Genomic DNA, 21,786 nt, shown 5'->3' on the forward strand with positions numbered 1-21,786 from the left:
CAATAAGGTAGAAGGGCAATTACAGTAGGGGAAATACTCAACTGTCCAAAACAAAACAAAACAAAACACCTAGCTTTAAGTAAAGAGAGGCTTTATTGTAGGAGATTATTCCAAGAAGAAAGGAACTATTGCAATGGGGAATGTGGTGTGAGGAGGTGACTGTTGCCATAGGGAACTCACTGACTATGCAGCACACGATCTGCAACTGTCTCCAAGGTCAGTTGGGCTTTTCTTTTACAGGACACAGGGAACAAAGGCTAGAAAGAACGGGCTCTGGGGAAGGGGGATGAACCTGTAGAGGTGGCAGCGATCACACAGCAGATCAAAGAATGTTTTACAGTGAAATCAGTCTCTTTTTTCAGGAGTGGTGGATAAGAAGGGGTTGTATGCTGGCTCAGGTTGAGGGTGGATCAAAGTTTAGGAGGCTGGAGGAAGGAGAGAAGCTTAACAAAAGTTTGATCAAGTCAAGGTGGCCGGTATTTTGCCCATGTTGGTCAGTGAGTACAATCAATTCAGCTAATCATGTATGAGGCAAAAATGGGAATTTGAAGGGTCTGTGTCTGACCTTGTCATAGGTAAACAAAAGGCCATCCAGGAGTCACATCTAAATCACATGGGAAAAGTGGTTCCTTGCTGTAAACCTTTTCAAGAACACAAAGAGGTGCGGAGGGATCCTTTTAACCGTCGCTTTCCAGAATCTCGGGGTTCAAGTCCAAGTTCAACACTGTCAGCATGCGGGGACATCTCTCCAACGCTTCGATCAAAGGCTGAAGAGGTACAGCGAGAAGGAGACGCTGGGTTCTCGGGCGAGCCCACACCTAGCTCCCTGCTTCTTCGCGCAGGGGTGAAGTGGCATCTAGCCGCCAAGCCGGGAGCAGGAAGCTGGTGGCCGCCATGAAGCTCGTAACTCGGAGGCCAGACGCGACCGCCGCCGCCAGCCCCGCCCCCGCGCGCGCTCTCGGGTCTGCGCAGCGCCGGCCACAGCGCGCGCCCGGCGGCGGTCGCGGAGGGAGGCGGGCTGGGTCCCGGAGGCGGGCTGGGTCCCGGAGGCGCGGCCCGCGAGCCTGAGAGGGTCTGGACTGCGGTGCTGCGGCTCTGAGGAGCTCCAGTCCGGCGGCCGCAGCGCCCGTGGCCCCTACGCGAACTGAGGACGAGGCCGGGAGGGGACAGCGCGGCGCGTCCCCCTCCAGCGGCCACGCCCGGAGGTGAGTTTCCTGGGGCCGCGCGGCGTTCGGCGCGGAGCGAGGCTGGGCTGCCGGCTCGCAGCCGGGCAGGGGCCGGCGTTTCCCGGGCAGGGCGGTGGGGATCGCTGGGTCCCCCGGTGCTGCCGCGCTTGTCTTTGTCTGGGTGAGCCCGGTTCCCGCTAGGTTTCGGCCCCCGCGTCTGCGATCCCGAAGGGCGCCATCGGGCGGCGGCGGGGCGAGACTCGCCCAGCCCAGGTGAGCCGGGCTGTGGGCTGCTGACTGCTTGCTTCCCGAGTGCGAACTCCGTAAAAAAGCATCAGTTGGTTTTCTCGTTCCGAAAAGACTCAGAAACTTCGAGTTATGTGCTGTCAAAATGTCCCGATTTCCAAAGGCATCGCTGCAAAAGTACAGTACAGAAATGCAAGGCAGGTCTGTTGTGGATTGACGTTTCTTAGTTAACTTCGTTACCAGTCTCCCACAACTCACTTTATTTTGAAGGTTTGGTGTTCGCTGTTTTCATGCTTAATTTTTTTTTTTATGTGTGTCTTTTTCTTTTTACTCGCAATTTGTTGCTTCTCAGCAATAATGAATGTCAGTGTGGTGTTCAGTGTTGGTTCCTTGGTATGTAATCCGAGATCATTGCAAATAAAGATGGGAAACTTACAGTGTGTATTGATGTCAGTGTGAAACTGTGAAGTGTGATTGTGACATGAAAATCAACTTCCTTATTTCATAGTCATGGCTCAAGTATGTTTGGGGAGTGTTTATAAGTTTTTAAATTATAGTTTAGTTTTAGTGGGATAAACTTTAAAATTCATGTTGTCTTCTAAATATGCTGAAAGTCGCATTGACTTAATATGCGATTTAATTCAGTGAATATCGAGCATCTATGTAAAACAGTAACGTTAGTGCTAGGCACTGGTGGGATCCAAAAATGAGTGAGAATTGTGTGCAGGATGGAGGGAATGATTAAACACACAAATGATAATGATATAGGCAGAATACAGTACCAACAGACACTACTAATTATTGACCACTGACTGACTCCTAGCCCTGTACCTGTGGTAAATACTTTACATGTATACTTTAATTGCTTAGTACTTAATGTTAATTACTTAATAACTTATCATTCAATTTTTTTTAGTATCTATTGTGTGCTGAATGCTAATGACATTGATATAGTAGGCAGTTAGACATGAACAGAGTAGGAACCATAGACCAGGTACAGAAAGTCTCACCATGTTGGAAAACCCTGTGTGCCTAGCAATGGGCAAAACTGGGAAAACAAGTATTGTAGGGTGGGACCTTGCCCCCCCGGTTGACCCTTCCCCCTCTGGCACAGTCTCTAGTCTTGTGGTAGACCCCTTAGAGGAGGAACAAGGAGGCTGGAGAATAGCTTCGTAGGACTCCCATACAAGACCTTGCACTACCACTCTCTTAAGCATTAAGCCTCCAGGACAATGAGGTTCAAATAATCAGCATCAAATAATCTTAGGAACAAAGCCTGGACCGCAAAGACAGTGTTTTGGTCAAACTAGAGATAACATTAAGACCTCAGTTGTGTTTCAGCTTCAGGCCCAGAAAAGCAGATGAAGCAATGCAGTGGCTGACATCAGGACCAGCTACAGTGACTAATGACCTCCTACCCTATTGCTGACCAATCAGTAGAAACCCCAACCCTGAAAGGATATTTCTTGAAAGTTGAATTTCTATTGAGTTCTTCCCCTGAGACCTCCCCTACAACCCCCACCTTTGGAAAACAGATAAAACCCCCTAAGATGAAGGACTTAGAGCCCTCAAACACCCTCCCTCTTTCCCCCTTCTCCATCTCCTCTCCTCCTCTCCTCCTCTTCCCCCTTCCTCTTTTCCTCTCCCTTCTCCCCCTCTTCCCTTCCCCTCCCCTCTTCTTCTTTCTCAGTCCCAAAGGAGGGAAGAAAGTCCAGGCAAAAGAAATATGTTCCACAGAGGCTTGGGAAGATTTTGAGAATTGAAAGGTCAGAGCAATTGGATTGAATGTAGAAAGAAAAATGGGGCTGTCCTTAGGGCCAGAGAGATGATTTAGGGCCGCTTAAGCAATGTTAAGGATTTGCGACCAATTTTTTTTTTCTTTAAACTTTTATAGAGAACTTTTCAAATCACTCAAATATAGTGAGAGAATAGTACAGTGAACTCCCTTGTAATTTTATCCAAAAGATTGGGACTTTATTCAAAGGACAGTGGGATGTTTTTGAAGGGTTTTAAGCAGGAAAGTTCCACAATCAAATTTGTATCTTAATAAATTTCTACACATCTTTGTAGAAATCATATTGGATGTGGATATGAACGGAAACCAGCTAGAGATGATGGTTAATAGCTGTGAAGATAAGGCAAATTCTAAGGGTATATAATTGATCTCTTCTTGCCATGTTAGTAAATCTGTATTCAAACCTTTTGGAGAAATCATAGCAGATTTTCTAAAAGAGATTATATTTGAGATGAGTTTTGCAAGGTAGATAACATTTCAAGAACCCTAGAATGAGACTGTCTTGGTGTCAAAGGATGGCTGACAAGGTGAGCTTGATGATCCCTGCTGAAGTTTTGCCTTTCAGAATTTTTAAAAAATATGTTTTATTGATTTTTACAGAGAGCAGAAGGGAGAGGGAGAGAGATAGAAACATCAATGAGAGAGAAACATTGATAGGCTGCCTCCTGCATGCCCCTCACTGGGAATCAAGCCCAAAACCCAGGCATGGAACCCATGACCCCTTGGTGCACGGGCCAATGCTCAACCACTGACCCACACTGTCTGGGCCAGGATTTTCTCATCTAAATTACTTTTGTCACTATCACCTTGGTCCTTAGGTGCATATAACTCACACATTAACAATTCTCTCTAGAAGACACAAATGTATTTTCTTTTTTACATAGATTACAGACAGTTAAGATAAGCTGAAACTTTCCAAAAGGTTTTATATTTTTATTACTTAATAGTTAGTAAACTATAATTCATAAAATATACAAATAAACTGTCTTAAAGTGTCTGATTCTGATGCTACCATAATTTGCTCTTGGAGAACTAAGTGAAGAAACTCCACATAGAAATGTGATCCATTGGTTTCTTTTCCCTTGTGTGTAATGCCAGGAATGGCTTTACCCTTAAGGATAAAGATAGCATACTCAGCGATATAATATCTTGATACAAAATCTTATCTTTCAAAAATGTAGCCTCTTTTATCTATATAAAAATAAATAAAATTGGTAATAATGCAAATGTTTTCTTTTCGAAGAGTAATGCATACATTGAAAAGACTAAATCTCGCTTTTTTTAATTTAATCCTCACCCAAGGATATGTTTATTGATTTGAGAGAGAGAAACATCTATGTGAGAAACATCAATTCGGTTGCCTCCCCTTCCCACCCCCCCAATCAGGGATCGAACCTGAAACCTTTTGCTGTATAGGATGGCACTCCAACCAACTGAGCCACACTGGCCAGGGCACTAAATCTGTTTTGGCTGGATTTTCTTTTTAGTGGCTATGTTCCAAAAGCTCAGTCTACTCTGTCTCCTGACTGATTTTATCACTGCAGTTGTTGGGAGTAAGTGGGATAATATTTGGGAAAGTGTTTGGTAAACTGTGATATACAATACAAATGTAAGATGGTAGTGGTACTAATTGAAAGTAAGCTGAAGTAAAATGAAGAAATTGTTCATCTGCCCATTCTGAGGCCCACTTCATGCTCACAACTTAGATATTTGTCAGATGGCTTTTTATTCTCCACTGTACAGTACATGATTTAGGTTCATTCGTGTTACGTGACTGTGATAATTGTGGAAGCTCACTCAGTGGATATAAATAAAGTTTACATGGTTTGAAAATTATGTAGCCAGTTTTCTAGTACAAGTCCATTTGAAACCAAGATCTCTTCATTCTCTTTTGCTGTCATAAAACAAGCAAAACAGTGTAGCAGTAGCCTATAACTAGGAGATGATGAATAATATTAGTAATTTGCTAGAGAACAATAACCTGCTAATGGGAAACATAGTAAAGTACTTACGGATGGTTACTCTTTGCTTTGCACTCTCTCCGTATGCTTGTGGAAGAAACAGGAAGTGTGTAAGTCATGAGACCTGTCCTCAAGGATCTGGATTCAGCAGAGAGACCAAAAGACACAACAGAAACAACAGTAAACAATATCAGACAATATGATTTAAATGAAAAAAAACTAAATGCTTTAGGAGAGGAGTATTAATGAGGGTTTATTATTTCACCTTTTTGGTAGAAGTAGATCTTGGGTTGGGACTTCGAAGGGTGATTAAGATTTTAATGCCTTATATAAGGATAGTTACAATGTGAGCCAAGTAGTGGAATGAATATGTTATGTTTACAATACAATAAAGATTATATCTAAACTAATGGATTATTTTAGAGTAGTTAAAAATAATGTTGGAACACTGTCAAGTGAAAAAACAAACAGCACCACCAAAATGGAATGTCCTCGAGGGTTGGGATCTTTGTCTATTTGTTCAGTATGTATCCCAAGCACCTAGAATCATGTCTGGGTTACAGTAGTTGCTGAATATACATTTTTAATATTTTAAAAACTTTACTTAGGTATAATTTATATGCAGTAAGATGCACATATTTAAGACATACCATTTAAGAAATATTTTAGTATGAAATATTTTCATTTTAAATATTTTTATTTAAATATTAAATACAATTTAAATATATACTATTTAAAATATTAAATAGTATTCAACTTTTTCTATAATATATGTATATATTTTTTAATCCCCACCCGAGGATATTTTTCTATATATCATCAGATAGAGTGGGAGGGAGGGAGAGAGAGAAACATTTGATGTGAGAGAAACACATCAACTGTTGCCTCCCGCACTGCAACTCAGGTACATGCCTTTGACCAGAATCGAATTCGGGACTCACTGGTCTGAAGGCTGCTGCTCTAACCACTGAGCAAAACCAGCCAGGGCTGTGTCTATAATGTTTTATTTCTTAAATAAAGAAAAAGAAAGTCCAGCCAGTGTGGTTCAGTGGTTGAGCATCGACCCATGCACCAAGAGGTCGCAGATTTGATTCCCAGTCAGGACACATGCCCAGGTTGTGGGCCCGATCCCCAGTGGGGAACATGCAGGAGGTGGCCAATTGATGTTCTCTCATCGATGTTTCTAACTCTCTCTCCCTCTCACTTCCTCTCTCTGTAAAATCAATAAAGGAAAAAAAATTATTTTTTAAATAAATTTTTTAAAAAATAAAAAGTAAGTCAAAATATAAATTTTTCTGAATAGGAAGGGTAGTGATGGGTGTTTATATTTTTCTCTATTCTTTTGTGTATGTTTGAAAGGGAAGCAATTTTTTAAAGGAAGCAATGAAATAGTTTTAGAAATGATGAGATTTGAAAGATAAAGTCTTAGAAGAAAAGATTAGTGAACATGAAACTCTGGTTTTCTGAATATATTTTTTATTTGTTTTCTGGTTTTTAAAACTTGTTATCAAAGTAACATATTTACATAGTTTAAAGGGATAGTGTGGCTTTAGTGACTCCTACCTTACCCTCTAGCCAAAAGGTAGAGTCTGAAATTATTGTTGGGGGTGCTGCTGAAGGTGCTGTCCCCATCTGTGTTCCTACTCATTCCTCTGCCCCTTTGAATTTCCTCTTTCCTTCTGTCAGTTTCATGTGGTTTTTCAGAATTGCTCACAATCTTCTCATGAATGGGTTAAGAAATAAATTCACTATCAGTTTATATTCAATCTATAACGAAAACAAGGTATTTAAGACAATTTTCAAGAATAGGATATTTTCCAGAGCAGACTCCACTGTTCTACTTTAATTCCTAGCAAAACAGAGGCTACATGGGAATTAGTTCTCCAGCCAAATTGGTGGTGGCGGTGGGCCCAGCTCCATTTGCAGTAGGAAACTGGAATGGAAGTCAGGACCTAACAGCAGGCAGACTCATTTCCTCCTGCACTGGAGCCTCAGTTACCCAAGTTAACTTTACCTCCAGATCCTTTGGAGACGGCTAAGTGGGGCCAGTAGATTACTCTAGTGCCCGTTTTCTTTCTGGTTCTCATTGCTTTGGGATGGGTCTGGTGGACCTTCAGTGGCGATGACTGACATCTGCTTTCTATTTAAGTATGCTTTAAATTTACCTTTTCTTTTTTTTTTTTTTTTTGTTAATTCTCACCCAAAGATATTTTCCATTGAGTTTTTTTTTTTCTTCTTAGAAGAAGAGAGACAGGGTGAAGGGAGAAAAACATTGATGCAAGAGAGAAACATCCATCGGTTGCCTCTCCTGCCCCCCAACCAGGGATCTAACCTGCAACCTAGGTATGTGCCATGACCAGGAATGAAACCCTCAACCTTTGGGTGTATGGGATGACGCTCCAGCCAACTGAGCAACCCAGCCAGGGCTTAAAACTTACATTTTAAAGTAGCAGTGTTGTATTTGCTTTTTGTACATGTACTCTCCAGAGAGAATTTAAGAAACATTCTTTACTTTTTTCTTTATTGATTTTTAGACAGAGAGGAAAGGAGAGAGAGAGAGATAGAAACATTGATGAGAGAGAACATCGATTGGCCACCTCCTGCATGCCCCCCACTAGTGATCAGGCCCACAACCCGGGCATGTGCCCTGACCGGGAATTGAACCAGAGACCTCTTGGTTCATGGGTCGATGCTCAACCACTAAGCCACACTGGCTGGGCTAAGAAACATTCTTATTTGATATGGTCTCTTTGAGAGGTGAAATATTTTTAATGCTTTGTAGTACTCTAGCTTGATTATGTCTCCTTTTTGGGTAAAGTGTTTTTCTTTAGTTTTAAATCTGTATTGTAGTCTCTGGGACCATGATATCATAAACAATCTGTCATAATCTAATAATAACATAGTCTTAACTATATTGTTTAAGCACATATAAAAAGAAGTTGTAATCTGGTTTGGGGTGACTTTTAAAAGTGTAGTCATGAATTGAAACTAACTTATATAGCTTTATTGAAACATTGCACTCTAGTATTTTTTAAAGTTTATGTAATTTTAAAACATTAAAAAGTCATTGATTTCGCCCTGGCCAGTTTGGCTCAGCGGTTAGAGCGTCAACCTGCGGTCCGGAGAGGCCCGGGTTCGGTTGCCGCTAAGGGCATGTACCTTGGTTGCAGTTTGTCCCCGGCCCTGGTTGGTCGTGCAGGTGGCAGCCACTCGATGTGTCCCTTTCACGTCGATGTTTCCCTCTCTCTCTCTTCCTCTCTCTCCCTCCCACTCTGTCTGTGCAAAAAATGGAAAAATGTCCTCGGGTGAGGATAAAAAAAAAAAAGTCATTGATTTCTTTTTCTTTTTCTCCATAATCAATGTTGTTGTGTTTTCCTTAGTTAAATAACCAGACATTCCAGATTAGATAAAACAGACTTGATTTTTCCTAACTTGATTTGCAAGCCAAGGAACAGTTCAGCTGTCCTCTAGCTTTTTGCCTGGAGGCTATTAGTCTCAGTTATCTGATGAGCCTCAACTGAATGAAAAAAATCCCTCGGCTATAAGAGGATTTCCAGCGGGTGGGGCGTTTGCTCCCTATCAGACTTTAGATGTTAATGAGCCTCAATTTGCATTTCTATGGCCTGGTGGTGTTGAATTCCTGCTGGAGGGACCAGGAGGGGGCAATGGCTACTGTCCCTGTCCCATGAGGGAGTGATTCAGTACAAGACTCCTGGTGCCCTCCCATCCAGCTATCAGCTCTCTCCTGAGCCAGGAGCCCCCGACTCTCTCCACAGAGTTCCAGCCCAGTGTGCCCTCCGTTTGCTGGAGCCCAAGGTGAAAGGCTGTAGTTGATTTGGGGCTTTTAAAAACCCACTTTCTCAGCGGGAAGCGCACACCGCTGATACAGCCCTCGTTGCTGTTCCAGGGCTCCCAGCCCGCCCCCACATGCCTCCGCAGTTCCTACCAGGCTCAGTTTGGTGACCTCTCTGTCCAGCTGCTCTTCAGTTGTGTTTCTCCAATGATTTGTCTTTATTTTAGTAGTAATTTCAGTTTGGTCCCAGGAGATGGTCTGTGTAGCTTCCATACACTGCCACCATCTGTGTTCTCGATTTTTCCTAACTTGACTTTTGACAACTGACAACTTTAATTTTGCAGTAGGCAGGCAGTTCATAACTATTGTCTGTGTTTGACTTCATGTAGCATGTTTGTGTGTTGCTACTCTTTATAAAAGGAAGAGATGGACATGAATATAGATATTTGTTTATATTAGAAAAAATAAGGCTACCCAGAAGTTGGGAGAGAGAGGACAGGGTGGGAAGGGCAAGAATGGAAGCTGGATTTCTCTGAATATATCTTGTTTTTTAGGTTAACTTTGACTTTTTTCTTTTCTTTTAAGAGAGAAAGGAATGGAGAGAGAGAGAAACATCCATGTGAGAGAAAACATCCATCGGCTGCCTCCCAAACACCCACTACTGGGGATTGAGCCCTGACCCAGGCATGTTCCCTGACCCAGAATTGAACCAGCACCTCTCAGTCCATGGGATGACACTCAGTCCACTGAGCCACATAGGCCAGGCTAGGTCAACTTTGGAACCATATAAATATTTTACACTCTTAAGAGACAAATGAACTGAATTGACTGTCAAGTAGGTGGCAACGCCACACAGGAATTATTTCAAGTAATTTAAAACAGTAATTTTATTGTGTATCCTAGTAATAGCTTGGAGTTTGGTCACTTGTTCTTAAGACCCTTTAAGTGTTACTTTAGGGACATAATAACTTATGTGAAAGAATATGGATGCATGCATAAGAATGAATTCATCTAAAATGCTAAATTTGCAACTTTAGCTTTTGTTTATGTTTATCTTTACAGTAAGGCAGAAAAGAATGAAAGAAGTAGATAATCTTGAAAGTATAAAAGAAGAATGGTAAGTTAATTCAATCTATGAACTTTCTTTGTTATTAATGCCTTTGTTAGTATCTTTTTCTATTTGTGCTGCATTTCATTTTTGTCTCTCTCCCTCTCCCTTCCTCTCTCTCAAATCAATAAAGAAATAATAATAAACATTGTTGGGACAGTTTATGTGACAATTGCCAAAAAGTATTTTTAAGAATTTAAGTAAAATAAACACATTCTTCTTTGGTTAAAAAAAATTGTTAAATTTTTTCTCTTTTTGCATATTACTTTTGTTATATAAGTGAGAAATTCAAGTAACTGCTTCATTGGCCTCTTGTGTTGGAGTCAGAGTGGAAATATAATGACTTTGGAGTCCGATAATCCTAGGTTTGAATACCGTCTTTCTTAGACTACCTCTCTGGTCTTGAACAGATTAATTGAGCTTCAGGATCTCGTCTGTAACCCGCGGCTATACCCGAAAGACCTGGGGGAGAATTAGGTATCAGTGTAAAGCACTTAGCATAGGATTAGCATGTAGAAGGCACTCAGTAAGTGGCAAATGCAAAATCTATGGTTCTTATCGATATAGAATATTTTAGTCTCACTTATCTGAGGTGAAATATATTTTGTATTATGCCCTTTGTTTTAAGTCCTCGAGGTAATTTTTTTCATTGTAGTTCATTTACGGAGACAAAAGAGTATGTATTTCACACTTACAAATACTTTGAAAATGCTTCTATACCAAACAAACATTTGTTTTTGTTTTGCTTTTTTGCCAGAGTGTTTGTTGTTTTATTTATATTTGATCCTAACTATGTAATTGTGAGATTGTGGCAGGGCTCTCTAGGGCCAGCCCCGGGTTTGCTGGCTGGCTGGAGGGTTCACAGCATAGAGTCCTGCCATGATGTATTATAATGGAAGGATACAAAGCAAAATCAGCAAAGGGAAAATGTGCTGGGGCAAAGTACAGGGTAAACTTAACATAAGTTTCCAAGAGTCCTCACCCAGTGGAGTCACCTGGGACACACTTAATTCCCCCAGAAATAAGTTATGACAGCCCATGTGAAATGATACCTTCCCGGAAAGGTCATTGAAAATGAGCCTCGGCTTTTTCTTGGGGGCTAGTCACATACTGAAATTGCAGACTCTCTTAAGGATAGTAAGCAGGGCTTTCAAAGGGTAGCAGCCATGCCTGCTACGTTAACTTTTCTACACAGACGTAAATTGAGTGACTGATTGAAAAGACTAAAATTAACTTAGGACTTTTTCAAAACTACTTTATTGAGACCTGATTCACATACCATATAACTTATGCATTTAAAGCATTCAATTCATTGATGTTTACTACATCACAAAGTTATGTAACTATCACCGCAGTCAATTTTATAACATTTACATCACCCCAAATGAAACCCCATGCCCACTAGCAGTCACAGCCCATTCTCCTACACCCTGTCCCTGAAAACCACTAACACACTTTCTCTCTCTCTAGATTTGCCTGCTCTAGGCATTTCATATAAAGGGAATCATATAATATGTGTTCCTTTGTGACTGCCTTCTTTCATTTAGCATACTGTTTTTAAGCTTCATCTTTGCTGTAGCATGTATCAGTATTTGGAATTTAATTAAATAATTAGTAAGGTGTCTACACGAAAATAGTAGCAATAGAGTGTATCATTTTCTTTGTAACAAAAATAGATTTTGTTAGAAACAGCAGTCCAGTAAAAACTGAAAATGATTTTCTAAGGGTATAAGTTAGTTGCTCAAAGACTATAAATGGTGAGGGTCCATATTTGCCATGTGTGCTTCCGAAGCATACTCAGACACAAATCCTGCGCCGAATGAATAGCAGCCAGTTGATAATCTTGTTTATGCAGAACATAGTAGTGAATGAGAAAGTGAGCAAAAGAGGCTGTTCTGTAGCCAGAATAGATGTTTCAGAGTCCCTTTCTTTTTCTTTTTCTTTTTTTTTTTTAAATCCTTACCTGAGGATATTTTTTTTTATCCTCATCCAAAGACATTTTTTCTTTTTCTTTTTTTTTTGTTCAGATAGAGTGAGAGGGAGAAAGAGGAAGAGAGAGAGAGAGAGAGAACATCAACGTGAACGGGACACATCGAGTGGCTGCCACCTGCACGACCCAATCAGGGCTTGGGACAGACTGCAACCAAGGTACATGCCCTTAGCGGGAACTGAACTGGCGTCTCTCAGGACCACAGGCCGACGCTCTAACCGCTGAGCCAAACCTGCCAGGGCTCACGCGAGGATATTTTTACATTTATCTTCAGACAGAGTGGGAAGGAGAGAGAGAGAAACATCAAAGTGAGAGAGAGACATCGACTGACTAGTCACCACCTACAAACCCCAACTAGGGCTGGGGACGAACTGCAACCAAGGTATGTGCCCTTGGCCGGAATTGAACCTGGGACTCTTTGGTCCACAGGCCAATGCTCTAACTGCTGAGCCAAACCAGCCAGAGCCAAAGTCCCTTTCTTGAAACTTGTGTGCTTTTTGTCATTAGAGAAACTCCTGAGACGTCAAGACTATTTACTTACTCATAACAACTTTGGTAATCTGATTTCCAAATTATGAAGAGGAGTGTTGATATTCGAATCAGAAAATGGTAGTGACAAGTAAGGAAAAGGATGACAGAGTAGTAAACAAAGATGAAATAATAAAGTTCTCCAGATTATTTAGTATTACAGCAAGTCCACATGCATCTGATGTCCGTAGGATTTTGCTATATTATAGCTTAATATGGTAAAATATAAAGGGGTTTTCTGAATTATAAAGAAATATTAAATTAGCCCTGGCCAGTTACAGCATCAGCCAGCGGTCCAGAGAGACCTGGGTTCGGTTCTCACTAAGGGCACGTACCTCAGTTGCAGTTTGTCCCTGTCCCTGGTTGGGTTGTGCGGGTGGCAGCCACTCGATGTATCCCTTTCATGTTGATATTTCTCTCACTCTCTCTCTTCCTCTTTCTTTCTCCCACTCTATCTGAACAAAAAATGGAAACATGTCCTCGGGTAAGGATTAAAAAAAAAAAATTGAGCAGAAGATACACAGTTGCCATATCCCTATCCACCACCCCCACACACAGAGTTTCCTCTATTATTAACATTTTATATTAGTGTGGCATATTTGTTACAATTGGAAACCAATGTTGACACATTATTATTAACAGTAGTTTACATTGGGTTCACTCTTTGGGTTGTATAGTTTTGTGGAGTATGACAGATTGTGCTAATGTGTATAGAGTTGTGTTCTTAATTCTATATACCGATTGTTAATTACTGGTGTATGGGGAAGCACTTGCTTTTTGTATGTTAATCCTATGTCCTGCAACTTTGTTATAATTGTTTATTAGTCCCAGGAGATTTTTGTTGTTGATTCTTTGGAATTTTCTATATAGACAGTCACATCATCAGCAAACAAAGATAGTTTTATTTCTTCCTTCTTGCTTTACGTACTTTTTATTTCCTTTTCTTGTCTTACTGGTTTAGCTAGGATTTCCAGTATGGCATTCAAGAGGAGTGGTGAGAAGGGACATCTTCTTCTTGTTCCTGATCTAAGGGGGAAAGCATCTAGTTTCTCACCATTAAATATAATATTAGCTGCAGGTTTTTTATAGATAGTCTTTGTCAAGTTGAGGAAGTTCCTCTCTATTCCTACTTTGCTAAGAGTTTTTTATCATGGGTGTTGGACTTTGTCAAATGTTTTTTTCTGCATGTGTTAGTAAGATCATATGATTTTTCTTCTTTAGTTTATTGATATGATGAATTGCATTAATTGGTTTTTAAATGTTGAACCTGCCTTGCATACTTGGTATAAATCCTACTTAGTTGTGGTGGATTCTTTTAACATATTGTTGGATTTGAAATGCTAATATTTTGTTATCTATGCTCATGAGAGATATTGTTTGTAGTTTTCTTGTAATGTCTTTGTTTGGTTTTAGTATTAGGGTAATGTGTCTACATAGAATGAAGTGTTTCCTTCTGCTTTTATTCTCTGGAAGAGATTATAGAGAATTGGTGTCCTGTCTTTCTTAAAATTTTTAAATATGTTTTTATTGATTTTATATATAGAGAGAGAAACATCAATGAGAGAGATCATCAATTGGCTGCCTCCTGCATGTCCCCTACTGGGGATTAAGCCCACAACCCGGACATGTGCCTTGATCAGGAATCAAATCATTGACTTCTGGTGCATGGGATGATGCTCAACCAACTGAGCTCACCGACCAGGCTCTGCCTTAAATGTTTGATAGAATTTATCAGTGAAATCATTTATGCCTGCTGATTTCTGTTTTAGAAGATTAATAATTATTGATTCAATTTCTGTAATGTATGTAGGCCTATCCATATTATCTATTCCTCCATATGTGAGCTTTGGCAGATTGTGCTTTTCAAAGAATTGGTCCAGCCCTAGCTGGTTTGGCTCAGTGGTTGCAGACCAAAGAGTTGTGGGTTCATTTCCAGTCAAGAGCATGTATCTCGGTTGTGGTTTAGTCCCTGGCCCTGGTAGAGTCATGTAGGAGGCAACCAGTTGATGTGTCTCTCTCTGACATTGATGTTTCTCTCTCCTTCTCTCTCCCTCCTTCACTCCCTCCCACTCTATCTGAAGATAAATGGAAAAATATGCTTGGGTGAGGATTAAAACAACAACAAAACAAAAACAAAAAAACAAAGTATTGGTCCTTTTCATCTAAGTTATCAGATTTATTTACATAGAACTATTTATAATGCATCTCTACACACTGTGCTCTGAACCTCTTAAAAACCTAGACTATTTCTTACTCATCTTTATATCTCCCTTCCACCTAGCATATAGTAGGTACTGAATGAATGTTTGAATGACTTGAATTAACTTAATGTAGTTTAGCATAATTTACCTACCAAATAGATATGATAAAGGAATAAAACTTCAGCTACTCTGGATGCTCACAGTTTTATTGGCTTTCTACTTAGTAATTCATAATTAAGTATAAACTGCTTTCTGAAGAGAAGAAATAATTAAAAACTGTAAAGCATAAAGTGGTTTTAATGATATTATCTAATATTTAAGCACATACTGTGTGCCAGTGTGGGTACTGGTCCATACTGTATACCAGGCATAGGCCTTTATATGTATTTACATTTAGTCTTCACAACAACCACGTGAGTAGGTGGTAGTATCTGCATTTTACAGATAAGGAGGCCAAATCACGTAGAGGCTGTGTTTCTTGCCCAAAGTCAATGTGACTTAGTGAAGGTACCTAAACAAACACCAAAGCCTGAGCTGTTAGGCAGTATCCGCTACTGACACACAGCTACTGTTAAAGCAAGGGGAAATCATGAGTATTGTGAGAAATCATCTGAGGGTGTGATTATTATTTTTTATTAATTAATTAATTTATTTTTGTTACAGATGTTTCTCCTTTTCCCCCCCTCCCCGCCCTGTCCCCAGCTTTGTTGTCCATGTCCATTGTTCATGCATACATGCATATAAGTTCTGTGGTTTATCTCTCCCCCACCATCCCCTCTTCTGGGGATTGTCAATCTGTAGTGTGATTATTTTTGAGTAAGAAGTATCATGTCATTGCCTTAGAAAAGGCATAATTAATACTTTATGATAATATGGAAAGTCTTAAGAGTAGATACAGAATTTCCTAGAAGATTAAAAATAATGTATTTAAAATATTGCCCTGAGTGTCAGCAACGGATACTGCTAAACATCCTACAATACATAGGACAGTCTGCACAACAAAGAATTGTCTCTCCCCAAATGTCAATGGACTGAACTGGAGAAAACCCTGTCCTGGACCAAAAGGGTTAGTGACTTCCCAAAATCATGTATCTATTAACTTAGAAGAGGGTCTGACCTGTGGACTTGGAAGTAGCATCTCAGTTCAGGATTCCTTAACTAGAATAATTTATGTAAATTTTTCGAGAGCTAGTAGTTAATTGTGCTTATTTTTCTTTTTGTGTGCATAGGGTTTGTGAAACAGGATCTGACAACCAGCCTCTTGGTGACCATCAGCAAACAACCTGTGACTATTTTGTTGACAGCCTTTTTGAGGAAGCCCAGAAGGCTGGTGCCAAATGCTTGTCTCCCAGTGAACAGAAGAAACAGGTAAATGCCTATGACTTTGTTCTCTTCCAGCATTTCTCAAAATATGGACCTTTTAGAGGGTCCACGAGGTCAAAACTGTTTTCATGTTAATAGTGAGATGTTATTTCCCTTGTCACTGTGTCGACTCTGCACGGACACTGCAGAAGCAGTGGTGGCTGGTAAAGCTGCTGGCACCTTAGAAGGAATCAAGGCAGTGGCAGCAAACCGTACTGGTGATTACTGTATTCTTTGCTTGCACTTGCAGGGGGAAAATAGATGCTGATTTCAATTAAGAATGTTCTTGATGAAGCAGTAAAAATGATAAATTTTATTAAATCCCAGCCCTTCAGTACACATCTTATTAATATTGTGTGACAAAATGTGAACTACACATAAGGCATTCCTACAGTACACATAATATTAACATGATGTACCTTATTTCTTATTGCTTTGCAGGTAGATGTAAGTATAAAATTATGGAAGAATGGATTCACAGTCAATGATGACTTCAGAAGTTATTCAGATGGTGCAAGTCAGCAGTTTCTGAACGCCATCAAAAAAGGGTAAGCAGTCCTGGTCAGTGTGGCCCAGCAATTAGAGCGTTGGCACCAAAGGGTTGCGGGTTCAATTTCCAGTCAAGGGCATGTACCTGGGTTGCAGGTTCAATCTCTGACCCCAGTCAGGGTTCATGCGGGAGGCAACCAATCAGTGTGTCTCTCTCACATCAGTGTTTCTTTCTCTCTCTCTCTCTCTCTCTCTCTCTCTCTCTCTCTCTCTCTCTCTCTCCCCCCCTCCCCTCCCTCCCCTCCCTTCCTCCCTCCCCTCCCTTCTTTCCACTTGCTCTAAAAATCAGTGGAAAAATATCCTTGGATGAGAATTAACAAAAAATAAATAAAAGGTTAAGCAATCTTTGTAAATAAGGAGGATATTTTAGTCACATTTCATTTGGAAGAATTATTTTCAATGTTGTTTATGCATCCCTACACATTCCCAGATACTTTCAGAAATTCATATTTTCATAGGATGAATTTTCTTAAGAGAGCCACAGCTATAGCTTCGGGAGGAAGGTGTAGGAATTTGAATTTTGATCAATCAAAATCTGACTTAAACTAATTCACTTTGCCAAGAATTGCTTAATACCACATCCTAGTTGTTATATTTAATATTTATGTTTAAATACCTTTTTAGTCTTTGAATTGTGATTTCCATTGCATAGGTATATAAACATATGGGTCATTTACACATTTTGGCTATTATGAATAATGCTACTATGAATATTTGTGTACGAGTTTTTGTGTGGGCATATGTTTTCAATACTGTCAGGTCTAGAAGGAGAATTGTTGTTAACTCTGTGTTTAACTTTATGAAGAACTGCTAAACCATATTCCATAGTGACTGCACCACTTTACATTCCCACCAACAGTGTATGAGAGTTCCAATTTTTTTGTATTCTTGTGAACTCTTGTTGGTGTCGTTTTTTTATTTTTATTATTTTTATTTATTTATTTTTTTCCTTTATTGATTTTAGAGAGAGAGGAAGGGAGAAGGAGAGAGAGGTAGAAACATAGATGAGAGAGAACATCAAATACCTCCTACACGACCCCCACTGGGGATCAGGCCCACAACCTGGGCATGTGCCCTGACCGGGAATCGAACCAGCGACCTCTTGGTACATGGGTCCTCTCAACCACTGAGCCACACCGCCTGGGCTAGTGTCAGTTTGTTTCTTGTTTTTTTTAATCCTCACCCGAGGACATTTTTCCATTTTTTTTGCTCAGATAGAGTGGGAGGGGGAGAGAGAGAGAGAGAGAAACATCAACGTGAAAGGGACACATCGAGTAGTTGCCACCCGCACGATCCAACCAAGACTGGGAACAAACTGCTACCAAGGTACATGCCCTTAGCAGGAACCAAACCCAGGTCTCTCTGGTCCACAGGCCAACGCTCTAACTGCTGAGCCAAACTGGCTAGGGCTAGTGTCAGTTTTTTAAAAAATGATTGTTATATCCATCCTAGTGGATATGAAGTGGTATCTTACTGTGGTTTTGATTTGTCTTTCCCTAATGACCAGTGATGTAGAGCATCTTTTCATGTATGTATTAGCCATGTGTATGTCTTATTTCAACAGAAAAACTATTCAAATGGACTTTTGTCCGGTTTTTACGGGGGAGGGGTTTTGCCTATTTTTAAAATTGGGTTACTTGCATTTTGTTGAGTTGTGAGAGTTCTTTATATATTCTGGATACAAGTCCCTTATCAGATACATGATTGTAAAGATTTTCTCCCATTATTTATGTTGTCTTTTCATTTTCTTGATGACATTCTTTGAAGCACAAAACTTTTTAATTTTGATGAGGTCTGATATTATCTGTTTCTTCTTTTGTTACTTTTGCTCCTGGTATCATTTTGCTCCTGGTATCATATCTAAGAAACCATCGTTTAATCCAAAGGTCTTGAAGATTTATTTCTATGTTTTATTATAATTATGTTTAAATTTTGACCAGTGTCTCTGATTACTCTTTCAGGATAGATTGCTAGAAAGGAAATTAATGAATTAAAGGCATGAACATTTTTTCAGCTATTGATGCTCATATTCATGATTCTGTGCTAACCCATGGCACTCTGTCCTTAGTACATTTTTTTTTAGGTGTGGCATCAATTTATGGTGCAAAGCACTTTTTTTGTTAGTTTTTAATTCAGAAGGATTTATAGTAACCAATTTTCAATGTATACATATACATATATATATATCTGTGTGTGTGTGTATGTATATATATATATACAGATTTTAAATTGCTTTATAATATATAATACAATTAATTTTGAATCTTTTCAAAGTTATATAAAAGTTGCAAGTGTAGTACAAAGAATTTTTCCCCTCAAACCATTTTGGAGTAAGTTGCTAAAGTGCTGCCTCTCTAAGCAAGAACGTTTTCCTACATAACTACCATACAACCCTCTATTGATATATTACTGCCATTTAGTCCTCAGACTCTATTTCAGTTTCACTATTTGTTTTAATATTATCATTTTTGGCAAAAGCATCCAATTTAGAATCACACATTTCATTTAGATGTCATGTCTCTTTGGTCTCTTTCACAATGGAACAGTTCCTCCATTTTCTGTGGGTTTTTGTTGTTTTTTTTTTTTAATGACCTTGACACTTGGAGATTATGGACCCAAATTGCATAGAATGTCTCTCAGTTCAGATGTATTTTGTCTTCATGGTAAGATTAAGATTACATGCTGTCAGTAGGAATATCACAGAAGTAATGCTATCCTGTCTTTAATAGTAATTTAGTTTTTGCTTTTCTTTCTTTTTTTTTTTTTATCCTCACCCGAGGACATTTTTCCATTTTTTTGTTCAGATAGAGCGGGAGGGAGAGAGAGGAAGAGAGAGAGAGAAACATCGATGTGAAGGGACACATCGAGTGGCTGCCACCCGCACGACCAAACAGGGCCGGGGACAAACTGCAACCGAGATATGTGCCCTTAGTGGGAACCGAACCCGGGTCTCTCTGTACCACAGGCCGACACTCCAACCGCTGAACCAAACCAGCCAGGGCTAGTTTTTGCTTTTCTTTATAGTTGAACCCATATGGCACGGACCTCTAATGACTGTAATTTTATTTTGTCTGTTTTTTAACTTTATGTAAATGGAATGTGTTTATTTTTTGTGTCTACTCGGCTTACTTCTTTGGGATATTCATCTATATTGTTGCAAATAGCTGTAGTTGGCATGAATGTAGAAGCAATTTAAGAAAGCTGGATGAATTTGATTATGTAATTATTAAAAACAAGTGTACCAAAAGACACTATATACAGTCAAACAAGAAATGCCAAACTGGGAATACTTGTTACACATGTCATGTCAATGGCATGTATACACAGTTCTTACAAATCATTAGGAAAAAGTGGAAAGAATATATGTTTATACCAATTGATCTACTTTATAACAGAATAATAGTGTGCATTTGGTAAAAATGAATGACATATATATCTGTATGTTAACATGAGAAGGATTCTATGGTGTACTGCTAAAAAAGTAGTTTGTAGAATACAGGATAGTATATGTAGATTGATACCATCTGTGGCAAAAATAATATAATTATACAGATTTTAACTATATGTATAAAGAAAATCTAGGAGACAACAGTTTTTTGTTCAAGTAAGAGTGGTATTATAAGGACTGTCACTTTCAGGTTGACATGTTTACATTTATTATGCCTTATTTTTTAGAACAAGCATATATTACTTATTTTTAAATTTAAAAGTTTGAAGTATGACATAAAAAAAAGTACACAAATCATAAGTATATACTAAATAAATTTGTATTATTTCAGTTATCAGAAAAAAATCAATTATTTTATAAAAGTTTGTTAAAATTTGTGATTTGTTTAAAATTTCCCCATGTAACTCCATTGCTTATATCAAATATATTCCATAATATTGTAAACTTTCAAGATCATAAGATTTCACCCAGCCGGTGTGGCTCAGTGTATTGAGCATTGTCCCGTGGACTGAGAGGTCCCAGTTCGATTCCCGGTCAGGACACATGCCCGGGTTGAGGGCTCAATCCCCAGTGGGGGGCGTGCAGAAGGTGGCCAATCAATGTTTCTATCTTTCTCTCTCTCTAAAACAATCAATCTAAAAAAAAAAAAGTTCATAAGATTCGCCCTGGCTGGTTTGGCTCAGCGGTTGGAGCATCGGCCCATGGACCCAAGGGTCATGGGTTTGATTCCCACTCAAGGGCATGTACCTGGGTTGCAGGTTTGATCCCTGGCTTCAGGGTCATGCGGGAGGCAACCAATCTATGTGTCTCTCTTCACATCGATGTTTCTCTCTGTCTCTTTCTCTCCGTTCCACTCTCTCTAAAAATCAGTGGCAAATGTCCTCGGATGAGGATCAACAACAACAATTTAACAGTCATCTTGTCCACATCCCACTGCGCACCAGGCACCGTTCTTGGGATTGGAATATGTTGAATCCTACATTACTTTAATCTCTCTGTTAGGAGGATCAAATGTGAAAACATTTTTTTAAAATTCCATGTTTTATATTTTATTTTATTTGTCATTTCCAGAGTAAATTTATATTTTCCTTTAAAAATTGAAATGAGAGCTTGATTTTTCTAGTACTTTTTTAGCCCTATTTAGACACCTATAAAAATGATCAAACCATTTCAATTTAGCAGCATGTAGTCATCAAATATCTCATGACTTTAGTACTATTCTAGGTATTGCAGAATAACTCAAGCCATTCATGAATTTGTAGTTTTAAAAATTATTCTATGCCCTGGCTGGTTTGGCTCAGCAGTTAGAGCGTCAGCCTGCGGACCAGAGACTCCCAGGTTTGGTTCCCACTAAGGGCATGTACCTCGGTTGCAGTTTGTCCCTGGCCTGGTTGGGGTCATGTGGGTAGCAACCACTCGATCTGTGTCTCTCATATCGATGTTTCTCTCTCTCCCTCCTGCTCTATCTGATGATAAATGCTAAAAAATGTCAGGATTTAAAAAAAAAATTACTGTATATTTTTCTTCTTGGTTTTTGGTATTCATACTATTTAACTATTATTTTTAATGCATTCAGTTTTTTATTGTAAAGATCAATGTGTCTCTTATTTCTATATATTTTTCCATTCTTTGTGCATAT

At 39.4% G+C, this 21,786-nt stretch overlaps 1 protein-coding gene across 1 annotated transcript in view; it reads left to right on the forward strand.

Moving 5' to 3' along the window:
- Nucleotides 1–1,115: 1,115 nt before the first annotated feature.
- UBXN2A (UBX domain protein 2A) overlaps nt 1,116–21,786 on the forward strand; it is a 28,942-nt gene continuing 8,271 nt past the window's right edge. Inside the window, exons 1-4 of the mRNA XM_036262844.1 lie at nt 1,116–1,205; nt 10,024–10,078; nt 16,018–16,156; nt 16,592–16,698. Of these exons, the coding sequence (XP_036118737.1) occupies nt 10,038–10,078; nt 16,018–16,156; nt 16,592–16,698 (287 nt within the window). The 5' untranslated portion in view covers nt 1,116–1,205; nt 10,024–10,037. The remainder of the gene's footprint in view (nt 1,206–10,023; nt 10,079–16,017; nt 16,157–16,591; nt 16,699–21,786) is intronic.

Source organism: Molossus molossus, unplaced genomic scaffold, assembly GCF_014108415.1.
Source record: "Molossus molossus isolate mMolMol1 unplaced genomic scaffold, mMolMol1.p scaffold_m16_p_15, whole genome shotgun sequence".
NCBI lineage: Eukaryota > Metazoa > Chordata > Mammalia > Chiroptera > Molossidae > Molossus > Molossus molossus.